The sequence below is a fragment of the Grammomys surdaster genome, unplaced genomic scaffold, assembly GCF_004785775.1.
Source record: "Grammomys surdaster isolate TR1022 unplaced genomic scaffold, NIH_TR_1.0 125430, whole genome shotgun sequence".
Taxonomy (NCBI): Eukaryota; Metazoa; Chordata; class Mammalia; order Rodentia; family Muridae; genus Grammomys; species Grammomys surdaster.
Genome location: NW_021620297.1, coordinates 764004 through 789924, shown reverse-complemented (window position 1 = coordinate 789924; position 25921 = coordinate 764004). Strand labels below are relative to the sequence as shown.

The 25921-nt window shown below is 46.1% G+C and overlaps 1 protein-coding gene across 1 annotated transcript in view; it reads right to left on the bottom strand.

Moving 5' to 3' along the window:
- Samd4b (sterile alpha motif domain containing 4B) overlaps window positions 1-25921 on the bottom strand; it is a 43565-nt gene that overhangs the window by 12548 nt on the left and 5096 nt on the right. The window contains exons 2-3 of the mRNA XM_028786222.1: window positions 11723-12124; window positions 2513-2983 (exon numbers count right to left, since the gene is read on the bottom strand). Coding sequence (XP_028642055.1) covers window positions 2513-2983; window positions 11723-11918 — 667 coding nt within the window. The 5' untranslated portion in view covers window positions 11919-12124. The remainder of the gene's footprint in view (window positions 1-2512; window positions 2984-11722; window positions 12125-25921) is intronic.

Genomic DNA, 25921 nt, shown 5'->3' with positions numbered 1-25921 from the left:
ATTGTTTCCTGCTTCCTGCAACTGTCTGATGTCCAAATGTTTCATTTTATCCTTCAAAGCCCTAAACTGTGCCCCTAAGATGTGAGTTCAAATCCTTACTTGACTACCTTTAAACTCAGTGCTCTCGGATAGGAGCCTGTCTCTGTCCATATGCAGTCCTCACTGGGGGCAGGTTAGCCTGGCATGCACTAACATGATCACTCGCAGGATCTACAGACCTGCTCCACACTGACCCTCTACTGGACACCATGCCTTTCAATCATGCTGTGCCCTCTACATGGCATGGTCCTTTCTTTTCTCTCTTTTGCTCCAGAATCCTATCTGACACTGTGAAAGCTTTGGTCCTTCAAAGCCACTTGAGAGCTAGGGGTGCTGATCAGTGGTACAGCCTTGTCTAGTAGAGTCAAGATTCTGAGTTCTACCCCCAGTGTTGCCAAAAGGAAAAGCAAAACCAAAAGCCTACTAGAGTTCTGAGGCAGGGTGTGGGGGAGTCACTGCACGGTGACATTCTTAGGCAGAAGCAGTGCAGTATAGGTGTAATACTACTTGCATTGAAATCTGACATCATCTTGGGCAGATGACTTCTAAGAGGAAGCTGAGTTTTAGAGTTCACAGTTCAAGTCCTCAGACGAGCTCCTAGCAAAGTGCTCAATATTTCCCAGTCATAACAAACATTATTAATACAGCCCCCAAACCTGGTGTAGGAAGTTAGTACTCCAAAACCAGAAAACAGACCCAAATTAATTAGGGTTGCTAGAGTTCCCTGGAAATGCCCTGTCCCCCCTGGCCTACTTTAACCGTAGCCTGCTGAAAGACGCTGACCACCTAAGGCTAAATTTCGAGCATTCACCTTCAATCAGGTCATGCTACTTCCTGTCTTAGAAAAGCCACAGTGTCTAACACTGCTCATCTCAGCTAACAATTCAAAAAGGCACCTTAATATCAACTCCTATTTTACCCAGCCTCTGGGCTTAGCTGGTCAGGGCAGCACTAGTCAGTGACTAGTGACTCAGGCCCAGACTGCTCAGGCCTGAACCTTGCCAGTACCACTATTTGTTCTATGTGAGACCTCAACTATGTGGTTTCAGTTCCTGAGTTCTACATTCTCATCTCTGAAATGGGTCTGCTGGCCGAGGAGGCTTAACTGAGACTGTATCTGTACTAGTGCTGTGGCGAGCACGGGACACTAACCTCAGCTATTAACAGCTGATGCTCTGTGGCATCAAATTTACTGACATACTTCTCATGTTGGAACCTAAGACCAGAGACAAAAATTCTGAGTAAGCTAAAGAGAACTCAGGTATGGTATCCATCCCTGTCAGGGGTCCTTAGCAGCCAGCCATGTATCAGAAATGTTGACAGAGAGTGTTGGAGAGATACTTCAGTGGTTAAGAGTCCTTGCTGCTCTTGCAGACAATTGGGGTTCAGTTCCCAGAACTCACATGGTAGTTCACAACCATCTACCATCCCCCTGTCCTGCCCCTGCCTCCCGGCCCCCACTTCTTTTTCAAGTCAGGGTTTCTCTGTGAAGCCCTGGCTGTCCTGGAACCTGCTCTGTAGACCAGGCTGACCTCAAATGCAGAGATCTGGCTGCTTCTACCTCCCAAGAGTGTGCACCCCCACACCTGGCCTATCCGCCACTATTGTTCCAGAAGACTCAACACCACCTTCTGGCCCCTGTGGGCAATGCATGCAAGTGGTGCAGACAAGCTTGCAAAATATCCCACACATTAAAAAAAAATGCCGAGGGGGTCACGGGGCCTCATGTATAGGCGTGGACTCAGCTTTCTCTCAGGCTGCCATGAGGAATACAGGCTGTGAAGCTCCAGCCTAGACTTGTCAAGAAAAGCTAGAAATTCAATTTTTAAAACTCTGTATACTAAATTTATTTGGAAACAAATCAAGAGCAGAAGAGATGGCTCAGGGTTAAGAGCACTGGCTACTCTGAACTCAGAGGACCTGTGTTCAACTCCCAGCAGCCACACGGCCACTCACAACTGTCCATATCACTAACTCCAGTTCAAGGGGTTCTGATACCCTCTTCTGGCCTCCAAGGGCAACAATAAAACAAATGGTACACTGACATACCTAGAAGAAAAAAAACCTCATATACATAAAATAAAAATTCAAAAAGAAGCTGGGCATAGTGGTGGACAGCTTAAATTCCAGCACTCAGGAGGTTGAGGCAGGTGGATCTCAGTTTGAGGCCAGCCCAATCTACAGAGTGAGTTCCAGGAGAGCCAAGGCTATACAAAACCCTGTCCTGAAAAAAAAAAAAAAAAATTAAACTAACTAACTAACTAACTAACTAACTAACTAACTCAAATGTGAGTTCCTAAGACACACCTACAGGTCAGATTTACCTCTAAGAAGGTCAGTTCACAATTCCTGCACTGTCTCTCACATAAAGCTGAGGCCAAGAGGTGTGATGGGATTGGCAAGGGCACAGAGCAAGAGAAGACAGCCCAGTTTACTGTCAGATAGACATGGCCACCGAGGAAGACGCCCTCACCTGTGTTTGCATTGCTCCCAATACTGTTGATGGCCGGCGGCACAGAGCTGGATGGATGGAAGGGTACGTGTCCGTTTTCCCGGGGTGGCTTGTCCTGCCAGCCTGGCCCTGCCTCTCCAGGGGCCAGCTCTGCAGGTCCACCCCACTCATCTGAGCCCTGGCGTGAATGGTAGGAGGGCTCTGGCCGGGTGCGGAAACCACTAGCTAGCCGCTCTTCCAGGTGGCTCAGCCAGAGGGCTAGCGCATTGCGGTCCTCCAGCGTGGTGGCTGGGTGGATGAGGGCGTAGGAGAGGAGCTGGCGGCTCTCTTCAATGAAGGCATTGCTCTCGATGGAGTAGGCCAGCACTTTCTGCAGCAGTCTCATGTACTCAGACTTGGCCTCCGTGTTGCCTGGCTGGAGCAGGGGCAGATGGGACAGCAGGAGGGACACCACCTTCTCTTTGGACTCCTGTTGCCACTGGCTGACGATGGCTACAGTGGGAATAAGAGAGCATGAGTGGACGCCATCAAAACCCCAAAGCCCACGGTCTCTCCCTCCTCTCCAGTCTTCTCTCCTTTTCCCACTTATTCCCCTTGATCATGTCCCTCAGAGAGCCAAGACCAAGCACATGTCCCCACTTCTCAAGTCATTCCTCTTGTCCTCAAAACCCTGCAGTGACCTCCAATCCAGTCAGCTATGTGGAAGTTCTCTTACGACAAGAAGGCCTGTTTCTTTGCTGTATCCACCCGTCTCCTACCTTTCCCCGTCAAGCAGCCTCTTGCCTAAATGGAGAAGGTGCTGGAATACGAGGTACGTTTGCTCTCTGGCATAAGATGAGATAGATTCTTCACCAGTTAGACTTTAGGTAAGTCACCTTAAATCTCACTGAACACTGATTTCTTTGTTTGCTTTTGGAGGCAGACTCTTGCTATGTAGCCCAGGGTGGTCTTAAACCTTCTCCCAAAATACTTTACCTGTAAAATCTGAGAGAAAATAGAACCTGATTCACAGTGTTGGCTTGAGACTCAATGAGCTAATAAGAAAAGTAAAGTGGGGCTGGCCAGATGGCCCATTGGGTAAAGAAAGGCACTTGTTCCTGAGTCCGACAAGCTGAATTTGATTTCTGGGAGGTACAGTCTGCAAAGAACCAGCTCCCTATAAATTATCTTCTGACTGCTATACTGCTGTGGCTTACAACCATCTTTCAAATGAGCGAATGAATGAATGAATGAATGAATGAGTAAAAGCTAAAAATAATAGATTATGGCCTGCAATAAAAAAAACGCTATAAATGGTTGCTGCAGTTTTATAAACTGGTTTCTCTGCCTCCAAGTGACCACCTCCAATCTGTCCTGTCCATACAGGTGGCTTTATCTTTCCAAACCACACTCAAGTTTCTGACCAGAAGGTTACTATGGCAGCTTGCACTGCACCCAGACCCAAATCCAAGAACTCACAGCACTGCACCCACTTCATTTATATGCCACGCATCCCCAATGCCCCATCATCAGATACGGATTCAGCACAAGTGGACAGACTCTCCTGCCCTCCTTGGGGCTCACTACACTGTACTCAGTCAAGCTCCCACAGTGAGGCTGCAAAACAATGGTTCAGCTGCAATCACTTGTTTTTCCTAGCCACATACTCAGTATTTGTCCTGTCTTCCTCTCCACCCCTAGAACTGTGGACTGAGCCTGAGGCCTTGAATGTGTTCAAGAAACACTCTACTACTGAGCTAAACCCTCAGCCTTCTTTTTACTTTGTATTTTAAGATAGGGCCTCACTAAAAGTGGCCCAGGCTAGCCTTGAACTCATTCTGTAATCCAGAGAGGCAATGATGTGGTTGGTGGTTTTCTTGCCTCAGTATACTAACTAGCTGCTATTTCAAGCCTTAATCAACAGATCCAGATTGGCTGGGCATGTGTAGTCTATGTGTGTCAGTGTCTGTATCTCATAGCACACTTATGACTTGTAAGAGTCAATTCTCCCCACACACCATGTGGGTCCCAAAAATCCAACTTAGGATGTGAGGCTCACCAGCAAGTGCCTTTACCAATTGAGCTATCTTGCCAGCCCAGCCTGGTATTTTAACATGATACACAAAACCACTATGGAATACTTCATAAACCTGAGTATCATCTCTGCACAAAACTCATGTTAATTTTCTTTATACTGTCCCAATTTTAGCATACATGCTGTTAAAGGCAAGCTGTAAATGCCACATTGTTTCTTTTCTTTGAGACAGGGTCTCATTAGGTAGCTCAGGCTGGCCCCAAACTCTACATTCTCTTGCCTCAGCTTCCCAAGTGCCCTATTGCACTAAGCTTCAGCTCCACTGTATCAAGGGAACTCAGAATCTTCCTACTCTGTGGAGCTGTTAGGAACTCAGTGAGACTCAGTTTAAGGTCAGTCCTCTGAAAATACCGTTCTTACTTTTTGTTATTAGTATTGTGGTCAGTGTATTTTACTGTGGTTTCTTCCTTTTCAACAATATACAAAGACTGTAAAGATGCAGGCCAACCAGTCAGCCTAGGAAACAGAATGGGGTCAGACCTCAGACACCTAGACACAGCAGGCCTGACGGTGCAGGCCTACAGTCCCTGTTCAAGTTCAAGACCTACAGGAGCTACGGTAAGCTCAAGGGCAGCCTTAGCAAGAGCGTATTTTCCTTTTCTCAAAGGAAGAGAGAGAGAGAGAGAAAGAGAGAGGGAGAGAGAGAGAGAGGAGGAAGAAGAAGAAGGAGGAAGAGGAGTAGGAAGAGGAGGAAGAGGAGGAGGAGGAGGAGGAGGAGGAGGAAGAGGAGGAAGAGGAAGAAGAGGAGGAGGAGGAGGAGGAGGAGGAGGAGAGAGCATCCCCCGAGGAGGCAGCTAAGTGATAAAGAACACATATTTAATGTGCATGAGGCCGCACATTCAAGACGAGGGAAAAAAGAAAGTCATGTGCCTGTAGCCACAATGCAGAATGGACACACAGAAACTTGCAAATTAGCCAGGCGGTGGTGGCACACGCCTTTAATCCCAGCACTTGGGAGGCAGAGGCAGGCGGATTTCTGAGTTCGAGGCCAGCCTGGTCTACAGAGTGAGTTCTAGGACAGCCAGGGCTACACAGAGAAACCCTGTCTCGAAAAAACAAAAAAACAAAAAAACCTTGCAAATTGTTCCTCTATACCTTTTGTCTTAATTCTGTAGCCTGGGATTCACATTAGTTTCTAATTCTTCTTAAATCTGTAGCTCTCAGAATGAATCACACAACTCAGAACTCCTGAGGCCTGGCCTGGAAGTCTCTGCTCTATGCTTTCTTGGCGCGGCCCTGTTAAAGTGCCAGGAAATTGTTCTTTATGTGTACAGGTGTCTGTCTGCATGTGTGTTTGTGTTCCATGTGCATGCAATGCCTGTGGAGGCCAGAAGAGGGTGCCAGATTCCCAGGTACTGGTGTTAAGACAATTGTGAGCCAACATATGGGTGCTGGGAGTGGGCCTGGGCCTCTGGAGAAGCAGTCAAGTGATTCCTGAGTCATCCCTCCACCCTTCACTATAACTTTCCATCTTCCAGTGCCAATGCTTTCAGTCTTGACTCTCCTCACATTGTACTTGTCACTCAAAGCCAGGAAACTGCCCCCTTCATCTATTTTCATCTGAACCAGCTCTCAATGTCCACAAAGCTCTTCCTCCAACCATCACAATATTTAAAATTTAAAATAAAATTTGGAAGTGGGGCAAGTTCTTCCTCAAGTCATGATGCCTTTTCTACCCCATCCTTCTACCTCCATAACTCATAACTCTTTGATATTTTTCTTTTCTGGACTTAGTCCAACCTTTCATTTTTGATAAGAAACACAGTAAGTAATACTAAGGACAAAGTCAAAGGCTTTGCATTCCAACTGTCTGTAAAAGCAGTACAGGCTGCTGAGATGTGGGCTGCTCAGATTTAGGTAAGAGTGTCTGTGAAGGATTAACAGTCTGCATGTAGTTCATGTGCAAGATGAGGCTCAGTGAGGGATGTTTTTCTCCTTGCTCCTGCATCCCCACCAGGACTTCTCAATTGCTGTTGTTTAGGCGTTACAGTGTAGCCAGAGGCATCTAGGACAGAGAGAAGCCTTGTCTAAACCTTCCCCCACCCCCAGAGTACTGCCAGGACCCCAGGGCTATGGGATGCAGCTTCTCCTCTGGTACTGCCAGGGGACGTGACAGAATAGCCTCAAGGGTAGGGCTCAAAGAAGGACCTTGTTCTATTGCTCAGAAAGGAGAAAGTAATTCTGAACCAATGAAGGCCGACCCGGGGGAAATGTGTGTTCATGTGTCTGAGTGGTGGTGGTAGGAAGGGCGGGTCTCCCAGGACTGGGAAGCATCAATGAGCACTGGAATAAGTCCAAGGAATGTGCACAGCCTCAGGCCTCTTGGGGTGAGCCCAGCTGGGGCTGCAGATGACGGGTGGGGATGGAACTTCTAGTTTCCTGCACAGATCAGAAGACTCTGGCCCAGAGTTATGGCACAGCAGGGGCCCAGTGAATACCTGCACAATTAAACCCAGATGGTCTGTTGGTAGGTAGTGGTGTCTATGTGTGTAATATGCCCTCTCTGGGATCCCAAACATTCAGTCATCCTGCCTTAAGTTCTAGCAGAGCATATTCTGCAAGTTCAAAAGGAAAAACCTGCTTGGGTTAAAAAAAAAAAAATTACCTCTGTCTCCATGACTCAGTATATTGTAATCATGGACCAGTTCTTTAACTTCACTGACTCTTGGTCATTGTCTATGTAACGATGGCTGTAAAAGCTCTGAGGTCCCAGGACTGTAGCATGATCAAGTGCTCAGCACATGAACATAATACCCCCTCTATTCCTGGGCGGAAATCTTTCTTGAGGCCATCTCAAGGCTGCTAACCCAGTGCTTTACTTAGCACAGCACATCTGGGATTCCCCCTTAAGATTTCCCACAGGGTTGGGGGAAATTTACACAATTATTTACCAAAATTAGACACATGTCTGCTCTTAAGTTAGAGGCATAATTTGTAGTGATAAAATTCTGGAAGTGGGTAGACTGGGTATAGGGGACCAAGCAATGCAAGGATGCCAGCAGTTGCTCCTGTCAGAGATGCAAACTTGGACTCTGAGGACACAGAGAGGGTGAAGTAGATTGTGTGAATGCCCTCCTTAGCATGACGGCTATGGGACAGGACTGGCCAGGTAACTCAAGCAAAGTAGGTCATAGCTCTGGGTCCTGGCAAATCATAGGAACCAAATATATCTTTGGGAGTAAACTCATTTTTCTACGCTTAGCGTTGCAACAATCATGTTGGCCTCTCTGGCACTAATCAGAGGAGCTGGAGCTTGGCCTCAGACATACTCTCCTCTGCCTCACCCCAGCTTACACAGACACGGGTTCACATTTTTGTTTGATGAACCATGTCAGTAGAGTCTGAAAGGGAAGGGTGGGGGTATCAGAGGATGAGTTCTGGTGACTCACTCACGATGGCCCCTTCTGACCCCAGTTTTCCTACCCAAATTTAGGGAGCCAGAGAGGGAGAGGCTTCAATCTGCTAGATATAGAGACTGACTCAGAAGACTAGATACAGGAAGAAACGCACAAATGTAGACCAGGAAGAGAATGAGGGAGAAGAGATCTTAGCGCCTAGGCCCAACCTCCAGCTAACAGTCCATGGGAATACCCTTATGGTTCAAGACACACTCAGTGGGAACGAGGCCAAGACTGCTGTTGGAGCTCCAAACAGCAGAGAACTAGGAGAAGTAGGGATGACAACAACTGGGAACCCCAGGCCTCTCTGTCCTGGTTGGTTATTTTTGTCAACCTACCACAAGCTAGAATTTTCCTGAGAAGAGGAACTTCAACTAAGGCTTCCAGAAGATTAGCCTACAGGCAAGTCTGTGAGACAGTTTTCCTTCATTAATCATCTGTGGGTGGACCCAGACCACTATGGGCAGGTGGTGTTAAGAAAGCAGGTAGGGCAAGCCATGGAGAAGCAGTGAGCAGTGCTCCTCTGTGACACGTGCTTCAGTCCCTGCCTCCCGATCACTTGCATCACTGTGCCTACCACTCTAAGACAAGGAGATGGGCTACAAGGACAGGTATCACAGGGCTTGGCCTTTCTAAGAACCTGGATCCCTCTCTGGGCCCATCTCTTCAAGATTCGCACTTATTATTGGGTTTGGGGTCGGGGGGTGGGGAGTGGGAAGATTGGGAATCTAGATTTTAAGTTGTTCTGATCCCATCCCTGAGAATAATACATGCATGGGAAACACAAAGGAATGAAGAGGTATAATGAGCAGAAAGAAATATCAGGAGAGACAGCCTTTCCCAAGGGCCAGGTACCAGTTCCAAGAGGCAGGAACAAGCAGATGACTGGGGAAGTCTACCTAAGGGTGGAAGTGACAGGAGATGCCACCTCTTTAGACTTAAAGCCCCCACATCCATTAGGAAGAAGTATTCAAGGCCCCCACAGGCTTTATCCATGAGCACTTTCCTGAAAGTGATACTCTGCTGTAACCCTGGCAGACATCCTTCTGCGCGCTACGGGATATGCGAAGGTCCTCCTCCCTTTCTTCCCTCATTCTGTTTTCTTTACCTCTCTAACCATCAGCTTCATAGAAAACTTCTCAACACATGACAGGGATGTAAGACCTTAATTCATATATTCACTATCATGCAATTCCTAAACAGTAGTCCTCCAGTCCTGGCTGAGCCCACCCCAATATGCTGATGTAAGTGTTTGGAAAGCATATTGAATAGCATGTTGTTCACAGACAATGTAGTAAGAGCAAATACTTTAGAATAACATACCTTCAGACTAGAAGTGCCAGAGATGTCTACAGAGTCATCCTAGACCTGCTTAAAGGGTCTTTACTACAGCTTGGAGGAGCAAAACCAAGTGGAGCAGGCGGTAGACAGAGCTAGTGGTCAACTACGCCCCAGCTCCTCCCAACTACTCCCTACCCTCTAGCCCAGCAGTTCTCAACCTTTGGGTTACCACCCCGTTTGGGATTGCGTATATCAGATACTTACATTATGATTCATAATAGCAAAATTACACTTATGAAGCAGCAATGAAATAATTTTATGGTTGGGGGTCACCATAACATGAAGAACTACATTAAAGTGCTACAGCGTTAGGAAGGTGAGACCTACTGCTCTAGCCTATTCTGTGACTCAGAGCAAGTCACTCAGCTTCCCCATCCATAAAACAGGCTCTCCTTATAGGTGCTGTGAGGGTTAGACAGCAATAGACAAAGCACCGCTGAGTGTGACTGCGGATGCCTGTAGCCTCAGACTTAAGAGGCAGAGGCACTACAAAGTCACTGCACTGCAAGTTGGAGGCCAGCATAGGCTGTAGGCTGAGAGCCTGTCTCAAAAATATAAAAAAAATAAAGGTCAAGTGTGGAGGTGCACACCTTTTATCCCAGCACCCAGGAAGAAGCAGAGGCAGGTGGATCTCTTAAGTTTGAAGACAGCCTGGTCTATATAGAGAGTTACAGGCCAGACAGGGCTGCAAAGTGGGACTTTGTCTCAAACAACAAACAACCCCAAACCATTAAAATGACAAAGCTCAGAGAAAATGTGTGCACTCATATTGCACAGACCATCTCATCACACAGAAGGTCAGGAAAGAAGACCCTACCTTCAACCTTCTATAGCAACTGGCTTTTCTTAGAAGTTCTGAAAACAAATGCAAAAACTGAAAGTGCTCTAACAAATGAACCAGGAAAGCACACGGCTGACCCGACAAACAGATAAGACTGGTGCTCAGGACATGGCAGTGGGAATGTCACGAAGCTGTGTAAAACACCAGCTTGTCCCAAAGGAACACCACCCCACATCTCCAGTGTGGGCAGAGTCATTCATTCAACAGACCTCCATCCTTGGGTGCCAGAGCAGGGAAGCCTTTTTCTTTGGTGGGGAGGCTGGCAAGAGTGGAAGATGGCTGAGTTCTGAGCCTGCTGCAGTTGAGCTGTGCTCTACCTGCTTTTTGTCTGCATTACATCAGGCCAAGGACTCCTAGTGTACATAACCATCTTCTGTCATGTGTGAGTGGGCCTGGAGAGGTGACAGAGGACCAGGAGCTCTGTGGCTCCCCGAATCCCAATCTTGGAAACCCATCCTGGAGCCTCACCTATAACACGGGGATGAGGACAGTACTGATCTTATAGGGTAGTTCTGAGGAGTGTTAAGTATGACTGACAATAAAAAACAACCGACAGTTACTGAGTCTTTACTGCTCCTCAGCCACTGTGGGAAGAACTCCACCTGCAGGAACTCACTGGCTCCTCAGAAGCACCCTAAACATAGTGGAATTATCACCTTTACTTTAAAGATAAGGAAACTGAGGCATAGTTATGGCAACTAACAACTGTTATTTCAGTCTAGGCAATGTGACTCCAAAGGACTTGACACAAGTTAAGAGGCATTTGGCTTGCAAGGGCTCCATGGAAACTGCTGTTGTGAAAATAAAGATAGAAAGAACAGGTAACTCTGCAAGGAGTCCCTGAGTCCCCTTTTCAGCTAGCTTTTGGTTATTCACAACTCTCCTGCTTCTCTGACCTCCCCCTCCTACCTGTGTCACTGAGCTCACCCGCTCTGCACCTAGCTAGCTGTGTCAAGGCCTACAAGGCCCTTATGCTTTTAGCAGTAGGCTTTGAGATAGTTCTCTGGACTGACTGACTGTTTGTAGACTCTAAGGACAGGTTCTAAGGATGTCTGGCTCACCTATCCCAAAGTCAGCTTCAGGGGACAGAGTGCCTCTCTACTGGGGGGTGCTTAAAGAACTGACATAAAGGCATAAAGGACAACATCTATATTAAAAACTTTCTTGAAGTTGTTTGTGGCCTGAGACCAGTCTACTTTTCAGAGTGAAGCCTCCAACCCTATGGGTTATGGAGGACGTCTGGGAGGCTCCCCTAGCTCTGGTGTCTCAGAGCTGGAGAGTACATCATTGCCCACCTTCCACTGACTCACCTCATGATGGACTTGCCTGTTCCTTTCAGTAGCTACAACAAGCTAGCCAACATCCCTCCTCTACGTGGACAGTTTCCAGTTTATCTTGCCCTCCTCCTGGGAGTCCCCATTCCACACCCGAGGACAGCTGACAACAACACAGCCCCAGGAGAGCAGACAAGCACAGAACACTCGTTTCTCAGCTCCCATATTGGTTGGCCTCTGTGGCACCCAGCACCTGCTCTTGCTCTCCTCCCTGGACTCCCAGCTCTAGGGGCAGAGACTCACCAGCACTGTTGGCCTCTGACTCCAGCAGGTGGATATCACTGCAGTCCGCCAGCGAGTGCTCCAGGCAGAGCTGCAGAAAGCGGGCTTGGGTACGGGTGACCCGCTTCAGAAGTGACAGCAGGGCCACTGTCTGCTCACACTCATTCCAGCCCTTGAACCAGCTAGCGAGGATGCCCACTTGGTCTCGGAACATCATGGTGCCAGGCCTGGGGCCAGGGTTGGGGGACGGCGGTGGCAAGGGCCAGCGCCGTCACATGGTCTCGGCTCTGGGCTCCTGTTACCTCTCCCCTAAGGGCCAGGGCTTGAGGATGTCCCCTGGCGTGGTGGCAATGGGTGGTGGGGGGAGGAGGGAGCCTGCTTACATCAGGGGAGGTCTTGGTCCAGCCACACCTCTCCAGGCTCCTGGAAAAGAAAGCAAAGGGATCAGAGGGGTGTAGGGGTTGAAACTATCATGGATAAATTACAGGATGGGACCTTGGGCATGTTTCATGGAATTTTTTCTAAGTTTCTGGGAAAAGCCAGCAGCAGATACTGAACTAGCTTCTCGCCAACTGAGGACCCAAGAACAGGCAGGACTGGCACCCCTTCAAGACCAGACCTCCAGACACTGAACCAGCTCCCTTCCCAATTGTGGACTTAGGAAGCAGGTACGATTGGCACCTAAGACCAGATCCTCAGAGACCAAGGAAAAGAACTGCCTCATGAATAGACAGCACAGCGCCAAAGGAGGTGTGTCAAAATCAAAGATTAAGTCAAAACGGTGTTCAGAAAGGAAACAGGAAGGGAGAGATGATGTATATCTGGGAAAAGATCTGAATGAAGGAAGGTTTGGCTCACGGTGACATGATAAAACAGACAAATGACCCGGAAGAGAATCCCTGACCTTGCTAGTCTCATGTTACCTCCTCTTAGAGCTGGACAGTGACTGTTCACCAGCAGAAAAGAACTCTAGGGCTCCTTAACTACTTACTTCAAACTTAAAACCCACACTTCTGACTCGACAGTGGAAGGTGGAGCAGTGACCCCAGTAGAGATCCCAGGTGTGCAGACAGCAGATGTTGACAGCAGTTAACTATCTGGTAAATATGAGCCCAGGGTATGAACATGGACAGGCTTGTTTAAAGACCACCACCATAAAGGGATCTCGCGCCCTTCAACCCAGCTCTGCTGCTCTGGAAGAGGCCTGGCTCTGAGCTCTAAGACTCTACCTCTCTATTGTGAGGTAAAGTCCTCCCAGCCTTCCTCTTCAGTACTTTTAAGTCAGCTTCAGGTCCAAGACTCTGAGGTAGAAGTCCCCTTGATTTTTCAGGAGACCAGATTGTTATCAAGGAGCCAACACAGTACCCACTTGAAGGGAATGGGGCAGATTAAAAAGACACCCAAACAAGAAAATGTCTAAATTCCTCTTAAGCAGGGACTGCACAGAAGTTGTCTGAAGTGAGCAAACAGTAGGCATAGTTGTTTTTCAATTGGCTTGTTTCTAGACATCCCTCTGAGGCTGTTCTCAAGTGTCTGGAGTTTCAAGTATCAACCCAACATTCCCCCATCTGTCTGTCTTATAACCTGTGCCCTCCGTTCAGTTCCCCCAGAGCTGCATGAGAAACAAGAACTCTGCACATAGACCTACTGTGTACTGAATCTGTAGAGCCCAGGCATTATGGCATGACTCATATTACCCTGACCTCCTACAGCCTTGTTGTGGATAGCTATCTCAAAACAAAACCAACCAACCAACCAACCAACCAAAGAAACAAACCTAGTATAGCTGCTAATCCTTTTGGATGGAAGCAGTGGGGAAAAGGATGAGAGAAAGTAAACTTGGCTCTAAGATACACAGGTCTGTTCTCCCACCAATCATTTTAAAGAAGAAATCTGAAGTCATCTCTAGTTTAAAGTCTCCAGTGACTTCCAATTACACGTAAAAAAAAATCTAAATAAATCCAATTTTATCTTAGTCAAGAGTGACAGTGAGCCGGGCGCGGTGGTGGCACACGCCTTTAATCCCAGTGCTTGGAGGCAGAGGCAGGAGGATTTCTGAGTTCGAGAGTTCGAGGCCAGCCTGGTCTACAGAGTGAGTTCCAGGACAGCCAGGGCTACACAGAGAAACCCTGTCTCGAAAAAAAAAACAAAAAAACAAACAAATAAAAAAAAAAGCCTTGAAAGATTTCCATAGTCTCTCTTCAATCTCATGACACACCAAGCTCCTTCCCGTTTCTTGGACTCCCCTTTCCCCACAGGCCAGCTCCTAAGTTACATGGGTCTCAGCACAACATCACTCCTTAGAGATAATACCCCCGATAGATATTCTCCCATCATCACACAATTGTATCAGTGTTCTCATTTCTTTATGACATTATAGTCATGTTATATATTGGTTCATTGTTCTCATCAAAACATAAGTTATATAGCCAACTTGAGCCTAACAGTACTTCACTCATTTAAAAAATGATTACACAGCCGGGCAGTGGTGGCGCACGCCTTTAATCCCAGAACTTGGGAGGCAGAGGCAGGCGGATTTCTGAGTTCGAGGCCAGCCTGGTCTACAGAGTGAGCTCCAGGACAGCCAGGGCTATACAGAGAAACCCTGTCTCGAAAAACCAAAAAAAAAAAAAAAAAAAAAAAATGATTACACTTTATTTACTTTGTATGTGAATGCCTGTATTACGCACATCCCACAGAGCGTATGAGGAGGTCAAAGGATACCTGTGAAAGCTGGTTCGCCCTTTTGGTCATGAGGCTTGGTGCAAGCGTCTTTACCCACTGAGTTATCTCACTGCTCCAGAATACACTTCAAAAATAAAACCAGCTAGCTATGGGAACACATGCCTTTAATCTCAGCACTCAGAAGCAGAAACAGGTTTAAGCCAGCCCAGTTTATATAGCAAGTTCTAGGCCATCCAAGACTACATAGTGAGGATCTGTCTCAGAGAGAAACAAAACAACCCAAAACAATGGGCTAGGTTGGGGGTCAAGACAGGCTCTTTAAAAAAGCCTGCCTTGTTGTGTTCTGCCTGGTTTCTTTTAACTATCTGTGTGTACACACTCCATGCATATGCTGGTACCCCAGGTGGCCAAAGGCTTCAGATACCCCAAAGCTGGAGCCTTAAGCCATCTGACGTTAGTGCTGGGAAGAGAACTCAGGTCCTCTGAATGTGTAGTATGCACTCTTAACCACTCCAACCAAAACAAAGCGTCTTATTATGTGGCCCAGGATAACCTGAAATGACAATGCTCCTTGCCTTAGACTCCGAAATGCTGAGACTTCAGCTGTGCATCAGCACACTCGGTGCAATGGTAACGTCCACCAGTGGGGCATAACTAATAAACTGAGGCAGATGCTAATAGCAAGGAGGGGCAAAAGCATTTCTAGTGAAGAGGAACAGCAGAAGATTCACTAGTAGTGGCTGTCTGTCATCTTATTCTCCAGGAGGCTAACGCAGAAGAACTGCTATGAGTTTCAGGTCAACTAAGAGACAAAGTTGGATCCTGTAAGAGAAAGCTGTATAGAACCATGTACAACACACCACTAGTATTCAATGTGCGGAAGGATGAACTCCGGGCTGCTGAGATGGGCTACTCCAGGGAGACAAGAGAATTACTAATACTCTAAAATGTATACCACTTCACTAGATGTAAGTAAACACATACTCTCAGTTAAAAAAAGAATTTCAGCCTTTAATCCCAGCATTTGGGAGGCAGAGACAGGTGGATTACTGACTTCAAGGCCAGCCTGGTCTTACAGAGTGAGTTCAAGGACAGCCAGGGCTACATGGAGAACATCTGTCTTGAAAAACCAAACCCAACCAAAACAAAAACAGAATTGGGGCTACTTTCTACTTATTCACAGTCACTGTGAATAAGAGAGCACTGTGCTGCCCTAGATGAGGGTGGGTGAGTAGCAGTTCTGTGCCTGGAAGCAGCACTTGCCCTTCCTTTTCCAGCATTTTGTGGCTTCAGGTCCCAGGAAGGCAGCAGCTGCTTCAACATAAGACTTCTATATAATGGAGCTGTCCAAGGACGGAGCAGGCCACCATGTGAGGTAAGAAGTCCCTGGCTGTTAGAAGAAGTCAAACAGAGGCTGAGTGGATACCCCTTGTGAATGGGAGTGGTTCCTCCACTGGGTGACAGCTCATGTGATACCAGACCATGTTACTATTTCATGGGAACATTTACGATGGGAGGTTTGATATACCAAAAGCATTTACAGCAAAAAGATGACCAAATTATCAGGCAAAAATGGTGCATATTTCCACCCATTAATTCTTTTACTAGGTTGTTACTTTTCCTAAGCAACAATACTATATCACCAATAAGCTGCTGACTAAACATTAATCCAGCTTCTTCCAGCAAAGTTCTGGGATAGCATGGAGTCTCAAATGTGTTGCTCATCAGGCTAGGCTTTCAACAGAGCTGGCCACTGGGGACTACACTGAGTTGCATAGTATACAGCCTGTTTAAAAGGCAGAATATGCTGGGCGGTGGTGGTGCACGCCTTTAATCCCAGCACTTGGGAGGCAGAGGAAGGCGGATTTCTGAGTTCGAGGCCAGCCTGGTCTACAGAGTGAGTTCCAGGACAGCCAGGGCTACACAGAGAAACCCTGTCTCAAAAAAAAAAAAAAAAAAAAAAAAAAAGCAGAATACACTCTTCTACTCTAATCAACTGTTGCCATGTAGGAACAGATTTGTATTAATTCTTCAAATTTTTTTTTAAACTAGAAGAGAAAATCTGGGTTTGAAAAAAAAATTCCCTATTTTTAAATGTTGGAAACTAATTCACATTAAAACAGCAACTGTGAACTACAACACAGAACAACAAAACCTCAAAACATTGTGGCTGTGGTCCTTGAAACAAATTGGAAATAGGCCAGAAGACAATTCCTCCCCAGGCCTTCTGTGGTTATCTTCAAGCCACTGAGATGTTCAAGGGACATACTGATCACACATACACACCATGGCACATGAATTGAGATCAGTCTGATCTATGCAGCAAGGCCTAGGTCACCCAAAGGTACTTAGCAAAGATTCTGTCTCAAAAATAAATCAGGCATCCCTAAGGACCTGAAGAGATGGCTCTGTGGTTAAGAGCACTTGCTGCTCTTGTAGAGGACTTAGTTTTGGTTCCTATCACCCATATGGCAGCTCTCAACCATCTGTAACTCTAGTTCCAGGAAATTCAACACCTTCTCTGGTTCTCTGCAAATACTTGTGCATGCACTACACATACATATACGCAGGCAAAACACTCTCACACATAAATCTTTAAAATAAAGAAGAAAAAAAATGACACAGGACTTCCAAGAGTTTATATAGCCAACTTGGGCTACCCAGTAAGTTTGAAGCTAGTCAGGGATACACGTTAAGATTTTACCTCAAAAATATCCTAAAAGTAATGATCTTACTTAGGCTAGGGAGATGGTTCAGGGGGTAAAACACTTGCCATACAAGCTGGAGGATTTGAGTTCAGATTGCTACAACCCAGGTAAAGTCCGATGTGATAACCCCTGTCTGCAGTGCTCCTACATCAGGGTGAGAGGCGGAGACAGGAGAACCCCATAAGCTCACAGGCCAGCTATATCAAGTGGTGAATAAGAGTGTTTCCCTATGTAAACAAGGTAGTGGGGAAGGACCACTACCCAAAGTTGTACTCAGAGCGTATGATTCCTACCATGGCTCACACACACTTGCAGCTACCCACGCACTCACAGAGGGAGGGAGGGAGGGAGAGGGCGAGAGCATGGGATCAAGAACATAGGAAGAAGAAAGAATGATCAGGACGGAAGGATGCTCAGTACTGGATGTAGAAGGCAGCTCATGGAAATGAATGGATGGCCTCTTTCCACTAAGTGCAGAGGCCCTTGCTCTGTGTCCCCGAATCCCACCTCTTTGTTTGAAATGAGCAGTACCTGAATGAGGCATTAACACAACTATCCTACGGCACCTCATGGAAGTACCATCTTACCATGATGGCTTTATCTGTCAAACAGCTATTCTATCTTCTGGTTCTAACAATGAGTTCTCTTTTAACAATGAACTCTCCTTGGCTGCGAAGTGGACATGGGATAAAGCATGAAACAAGGAGAGTTTCCTTGGTACCTTCAATGTAACTACTGAGGAAAGTAGCTTTAGGTTTTTAGTTATCACTTCTGCTACCTTGTGGCTCACCTGCTTTTGAATGAAGCCAACATAGATGGAGCATCCGAAAGAAGGAGATGACCCAAGGGCCACAGAGCCTGAAGTCTCCTTACTGAGCTGGACTCTTCAGTTCAACAGGCCAATAAATATACTCCTTAGCCCTGTTTGAGCTGGATTTTTTACTACTTAAAACTTAAAACAGTCTTGGCCTCTTAAATATAAAACTACATTCACTGCTGCTCTGGTCTCTCTGTCTTCACATAGACAAACCTGAATCTTCTTGCTTTTGAGGAAAGCCAGGAGAGAGGGCCTGCTATCGCAAGCCTCTAGATAGTTAGCAACACTGCTGGCATCTGGCCAGATTTAGAATGTATAACTTTCTTGGGAAATACCTACCAACTCCAGAGGTGAAAAATGGAACCAAACAAACAGCTGAGAGGTACCAGAGAAATTTTTCCCCAGGCTTCTTCCCTGGCCCACAAAAGTGAAAAAGGGTTCACAGATAGGACAAGAACTCGGTCAGCACTCTCCTTTCCCCCTCACCCAGGTTTTGCTGTGTAGCCCTAACTGTCTTGGAACTCACTCTGAATACCAGGCTGGGCTCAAAATCAGAGATCCACCTGCCTCTTTCTCCTGAGTGCTGAAATTAAAGGTGTGCACCAGCACTGGCCAGCTCAGTCAGCTCTCTTCATTTAAAAACAGAACTGGGTAGGTCAGATGACCTGGCTCAAATCCCAGTTCTCCCACTGACATTACTATGGCTTTTGGCAAGTAATTCAGCTTTCTCCTCAGTGAAACTGTGAGAAGACTGAAATGAAACAATGTATAGGAAGACAACTAGCCAGAAGCCTTCCTCTCCTGCATCATACACTACCCTTACAGGCTCTGCTAACAGTTCTTCACAGGTGAGTTCACCTAGATCCCAGACATCTATCTTGGCAGTCTGTTTGAGACAAGTTCTCTGTATGGAGCCCAGGTTGGCCTTGAACTTGAGATCTGCCTCCTTTAGCCTCTCTAGTGCTTGGGATCTATTTTAAAAATATATATAAGGCTTAGGGGAGGGGGCTGTAACTCAATGGCAGTGTACTTGCCTGTAAAATGCGAAAGTCTGGTATTAATCCCTGTCAACAGACACATACATAACACACAAAGGTCACACACACTTATAAGACATGATTAGTCTCCCTTTACAGATAGGAAAAATGAATTAGACAAGAAGGGAAATCACTACTCGTGACTGTGTAGGATCTGCAAGGCCCAGGCACTATGCTTTCAGACCTCTTGCTCTTAATAAAGATGCTGGAGCTTCCTAGAAGTCCCCATCAGTGGCCAGAAATTAGGCCTATGGAATATCTTTTAACACCAGATCTCTGGGTACTATCAGTCTCCCCATCTATTCCTAGCTCTTTTATAGTTTCTGACTTAGGCCTTTGAGGAACACACGTTTTATAAACAAAGTAATAGGCTACTTATCAAACAGGTGCATGTCAAAAGCAAAAGAATCCAAAGTCTCTTTTGTAAGACCTATTGTTTTCAGAAACTTCTCAACTATGCACACATAAAAAAGTATATCACTGCCTCACTAAAAAGAGCCTTCTCTGTGAAGGAACTGTCCTCGGGAAACAAGGAGGAAAGAAACCAAGGAGGGCCACTGGAAGCTAAGGGCAACATGGAAACTCTGGGAAACCCTGGAGTAAAAAGGGAGCTGCGTTCCTCTTCCTATACCAAAATCTCTTGATGTTTTGCCTCTCACAGAATGTTCACTACTCCCTTGTCCTCCTATAAAATGCACTGTCATCTTTGTAGATCTCTTGTCATGTTTCTTTCCTCTCCTGAAGATACAGTTTTTCCCTAGAGCCGAGGTCTTGCTATGTAGTTGAGCTGGCTTAGAACTAGAGATGAGCTTGTCTCCTGAGTGCTGGGACGACAGGCATATGCCCCACAACCACATGTTTTCCAGGGAGTGGGGAAGGGTGGAATGGATTAGGTCCTGCTATGGGGCCCTGGCTAGCCTGGAACTCATGTAGGCCAATGTCGCCCCTTAACTCAATATGTTCGCTACACATTGAGGAACTTCCTTCCTCTGCCTCCCAAGCTCGGAAATGCTGGTATTTTGGGCATGAACAACTACATCTACCCGGATTGGCTGGAGAGATGGCTCAGCCATCACTGACTCTTACTGACTGCTCTTCCAGAGGTCCTGAGTTCAATTCCCAGCAGCCACATGGTGGCCCATAACCTTCTATAAAGTAATCCAATGCCCTCTTTAGCATGCAGGTGCACATGCAGACAGAGCCCTCATACACCTAAAATAAATAGATATACCTTTAAAGAGGAAAGCCTAGTTCATCAAGCATACAAGGGCACAGATATGGCTACAACAGAAGAACTGTCTGCCTGATTCCAGTTTTCTTTTTAAAGACTTAGTTTATTTTCATTGTACGTGTTTTGCCTCTATGTATGTGTACCACATACGTCTAATACCTGAAAAGGCCAGAGGAAGGTGTCAGATTCTCAGGATCAGAATTAGAGATGATAATGATCTGTCATGTGGGTACTGAGAACTGAACCCAGGTCCTGTGGAAGAACAGCCAGTGATCTTAACTGCTGAGCCATCTCTCCAGCCCCTAGTTCTTTTTTCTTAGTGGCAGCTAAACAAGTCCTTATCTGTGGCAGGAAAATGGCTCAACAGGTTAAATGCATGCTACCCAAGCCCAACAACCTGAGTTTAATCCTTGAAAACCACATAGTGGAAAGAACTAATTCCCATAAATCGTCCTCTGACTTCCATATGTGTGCATTATCATTTGTATGCCCAGATGTTCAAACAAAAATAAATGTTCCCAATCCTCTTCATCAGACCTCAGATCAGACCTATGCCCAATTTTCCTCAAAAGGAGGATCTGCTATCTTTACAGGTGATGTTTCTTCAAGGACTGCAGCTCTTCCCATTCTTATACTGCCTAGACTGTAAGAGGCATGAGGGAAGGGAAGGTTATGGTTATATGACACACTGCTATACCACAGCATCTGGCAAAGAGCAGGCTCTCAAGAAACAGCTATTGCATGCAGCAATGCGAGGTTCAGAATGTCTCACTTCCTGGTCTTCCCACAGCCGGTGTCACTCATCTTTCCTGCTTATCAGGCTCAGTTGTCACCTCCTCAACAAGGTCATTTCTGGACACTCTCTCACCCATCCATTTCCTTCATACCACATATCACACTCACGCTTCTTAAAATGTTATTATTTTTGTGTGTGTGATACACGTGTCACAGCATGCATGTGGAGGTCAGGAGACACCTTGTGGTGTCAGCACTCTCCTTCTTCCTTTACATGGGTTCTGGGAATCAAACTTAGTCCCGAGGCTTATACAGCCTTGCCTTCACATAATGAACCACCTGACTAGGGCTTACATTTCTTTTACTGCAGTATTTCTTCTCCCCCATCAGAATGTAAACTGCATGAGTTCAGGCCTTTCACTATTTTATCCTCAGCTATATCTCCAATACTCAAAATAGCTCCCTCCATGAATTACTTAATGAACACTTGTAGGGAGGGAAATTTAACATTTGCACAGTTCTAGTTCACTGGGTAGTGGCGTTGCACACCTTTAGTCCTAATGCTTGGGAGGCAGAGCCAGGTGGATCTCTGTGAGTTCAAGGCCAGCCTGGTCTACACAGTGAGTTCCAAGACAGCCAGGACTACACAAAGAGACCTTGTCTTGGAAAAAAAAACAAAACAAAATCTTGCATAGTTCATATACTGCTGTTTTGTGACCTGCCTTCAACCATGATCTGACAAATTTGCACTAAACCTGTTAAGAAAGAAGCTACTAGGGCTATAGGGCTGGAGAGATGGCTCAGCAGTTAAGAGCACTGACTGCTCTTCCAGAGGTCCTGAGTTCAATTCCCAGCAACCACTCAGTGGCTCAGAAAGATCTATAATGGGATCTGACAAAGTTTTCTGGTGTGTGTCTGAAGTCAGCTACAGTGTTCTCATATAAACAAAAATAAATAAATAATATTAAAATAGAAAGGAAAGAAGGAAGAAAGAGAGAGAGAGAGAGAAAAAGAGGAAAGCTAGCTACTAATACAATAGAGAAATGTGAGGGTTGGGACTATTATCTGAACCTCTGGATACAGGTATAAGCAGTTTGGATTTTTCGGTAAGACAAGCCAATTAATCCTCACGTAACTCCCCTGCACACCTCCCTCCCATCCCTACTGGAGCTTAAAAAAGGCATAGAGTAGTTTAAAAATCCCTTTTAAAACTACTTTGTGCCAAGATTCTACTACCTTTTAGGGCCTGGACTAACATTAACTACGTTCTGCTCACAGCACTCAGCATGTGGAAGGTCTTTGTTTCAAGTACTTTACATGCATTAGCGTAGCCCCAGAAGTAAGATAGCATTATCACCTTCATTTCTTTCAGCTGTGGAAATGAAGGCTCGCACCCAACTCCTATCTGAACAGAAAATTCAACTATCTAACCCAAGGCACTATCATTTTGGGACAGGCAGGGCCCATAGATCTTCTATTTAGTCCCACCTATCCTTCAACTCATCATAGGTAAAATGAAGATAGTCGTAGTTTATCTACTCAGGTTCCTGTGAATATGAGATTACACAGATAAAGCATTTAAACACACCTAGTAAACAATAAACAGCAATCCCTGTTACAGCTGTGGGCCACTCACAGTACAGCTGTGAAATATCATGCAAATGAAAAAGTATTTCCTTTACCTCTTCCCATATACAGAAGATACTTTGGGTGAGAAATGAAGAAGTTGTCTTCAGGCTTCTTATGTAGCTAAGTTATTAACTACTTCTTTCATGCCCCAGGCCCTGAGTTCAATTCTCAGCACCATAAAACAAAAACATACAATGTTTAAGCTGTGTCATCTGTCTAGGAGCCCCTCATTGTAGTCCTGACTCCCATGGAGCACTGCCTCACAGGAATGCCACCCAGTCCATTAAGTCTCCTCAGACGTCTCCATCTCCACGGCAGATCATCATGCCTATTGTGCTGCACCTGCCCAAGCTCTCTACTGACTCCCTAAAGTCAGGATTTATCTTGGGGTCTCTATTTCCTTTTCTTGGCCCCACAGAGAAATAGATTCTCTTGGGAAGAGCTGAGAGTACTACAGAGATCTGAAACTTAAAGAGACTGAGAAGTTAACCTGATGAGGTGAGGTAGGACACCAGAACAGAATATAGGATAGTTCAGAATCCATGCCAAGAAAAGTTTCATGAATAGAAGCAGTGGGCAAAGAAAAAGTGATGAAAGGGAGGAAGGGGTGGGAAAAGTGTGCCAGACATGAATGGGGAGTGGGATCTGAGAAAGTTGGAGCTACCCATTCTTTAACAGTGCCCACTCATTCCTGGGGAACACCTAGCGCATTCAGATACATCCTGTGCTTCTTACTTCCTGTCTGGTGAGGGTAAGTGGGGAAGTACACATAAAACTTGAAGCAGGAAAGTGAATGGTGCTCTATGAAGTACACTGAGGGCCCTTGGCATTTGAGACACAGAATGGGAAACCTGAAGATGGCCATATGGAGAGAAAAATGAGGAGATGAAAGGGACATGTGTGTTCATGGAGGCAGTAATTTAAAGCAAAAGCAGGAAAGGCTCTACAGTGGACCAGAGGGGTAGAAGGAGAAAGTGCTGAGGAAGAGCTGAAAGGGAACCATTCAAAGGCAGAATCTGAAGGAATTACTCAGAGGGTGGGGTAACCTTATGGAGAAGCCAAGATCCTTCCAAAGTGGGTAAGAAGTCTTTCTGGAGGAAGGGTACTTCACACAGTGGATTCTTGGGAAAACAGGGGGTCTGCAGCACGGCTTAGAGGCACATTTTTAGGGCTCTTTCAGGGAGACGTTTTGATAGAGAGAGATCCTCTTGGAAGTATTGGTTCTCAAACTTGAGAGCTTACATCAGAATCACCAGGAACATTTGTTAAAAACTCAAGACTGCTAGGCTCTGCTTCGAGGTTTTCTGATTCAGTATGTCTGAGTAAGACCCAAGAATTGGCATTTTCCAACCAATGCTGCTGCAGGTCTAACCAAACACACTTTGAGAGCCACTGACCAGGGAAAAGGAGTTCTTCATTAATGGGTCTTCAAAAATGAAAGGGTTGAAAGTGAAGTGAGTCCTCAAAAAGTTTCTAAGTGGGTGTTAGGATCTTTCCATTTCTGAGAGGAGAGACCTATGAGGGTCAGGTCTAAAAATAAATGAAGGAAGGAAGGAAAGAAGGAAGAAAGGAAGATAGGTAGGTCAGTCAGTTGGTCTATCGAGAGAAGTGTTTCTAAGTACTGGGATTCCAGAAGTAGAGGAAGTTTAGGAAGGGAAAGTCTGAAGGATGCTGGGCCCTGCAGAAATAGTGGAAGTAGGCTGAGAATCCAGAAGGGTTTATAATTTCAAAGGAATAAGAATGAAGGCATAAGAGAAAGAAGAGATTCATCCTAACTGGGATTCATCTGACAGTCCTGAAATAGACTAGGGATGTCAGAGGATAAAACTGAGGGAGGGTTCTCAGAAAGTGCTAGAGATTACTGACACAGGGCTTGGGAGAAAAATCTCTAAACAATGTCTTAGGAAGTGATCTTCAGAGAAAGGTCCTGACAGAAGGATTTTTAAATATAGGGTAGGGCAGGGGTTGAGGGGCTTTATGAGAAACCTCAAGTTAAAAAACAAAACAAAACAAACAAAAAAACAATAATACAGGGCTAGGGGCAGACACCTAGTGAAGACCTGAAAGCATCAGAGTAGGTTTGTCACAAAGAATTCTGGGTGTTCAGCTATACTGAAGGAAGATTAGGTAGGTGTGTAAGGCTTTCTAGAGATGGTTCTAGAGAATTTGGGGGGTGGGATTCTGAGGAAGAGCTAGCTAGAAAAGTCTTTTAGTAAGAAAATCTGAGAAATAATTCAAAAGGTTCTAGGGATGTCAGAATCTGTACGACGTATTTTAAAGGCCATTTCAGAGTTACTAAGTTCTTAGATGCAAGGGGTCCTGAAAGCTGTAGCTTAGAGGGGTGTCTCGGGATTGTGAGGAAGAGCGTCACAAAGTTTATCTAAGGCTAGAAAGGGAGTTCCAAATTTTCAGGTTATCCAAGAAAAGTTCTAGAGGGAACAGAGGCTATGAGGAGACTTTTTGGAGTCAGTACGCTATTTTTAAAACATGTGGTGTATGTTACTGGAAAGGATTTGGGAACCAGAAGAGGGGATTTGGAAGAGGTTTTGGGAATATGAGAGGAACTCTGGAGACTTCCAGGATTAGTAGCTGTAGGGGCTCAGGAGAAAAGGGTTGGGGTACATGAGGTCCCCTCTAGAGCATTCCAAGGTGGGGAATATTTGTGGAACATGAGGTCTCTGGGACAGATTTTAGAAACCTATAGAAGGGTCTAAGAAATATGAGAAGAGGCAGGGTGCATACAGAAGACAGAAGCAAAGAGAGGAGAGGGTCCTCCAGGTGAGTTCTGGTATCTAAGAGCACTTCATGAGTATCTGGAGAAGACTGTTCTGGGATATGCAAGCGTTTCAAGGATGATGTAGCGTTCACCAGGGACATCCTGAAGAATTTGGGGATGAGAGTGAAAAATCTCAAAGATTTCTAGAATGGAGAGAGGTAGGAGGGTCAATTCTTGGGGTATCTGAAGAAGTCTGAAAGGGGTGGCTTGAACGTGTGATGCAGATGGGGAGGGGGCTAGATGCAGAGTGTGTGTCTGGGGAGGTTTGGGGGCTTCAGGGAGGTTCCTGGGGGAGATGCCTGAAAATACATGTGCTGCGGAGACAGATGACGAGAAGCCACCAAGGAACGTGTTGCGATCCAGGAGGAAGATGTGGAGAGAGAACCAGGGACCAAAGGGCGGGGATCCATGGAGAACGGCCCCCAGAGGAGGCAGTTGAAAGCCGAGGCTGGTCTCCGGGGAGGCCGCTGGAGTCGTGCGGTAGGACCAGGCAGAGGTGTGCCGGGTCAGGACGGAGGTCCCCGGGCCCGGCCCCTCGGCTCTCCCCAGGGCGTGACGGTTTGGGAGGGAAACTGAGGAAGGGGCCCGGGTGGGGAGAAGTG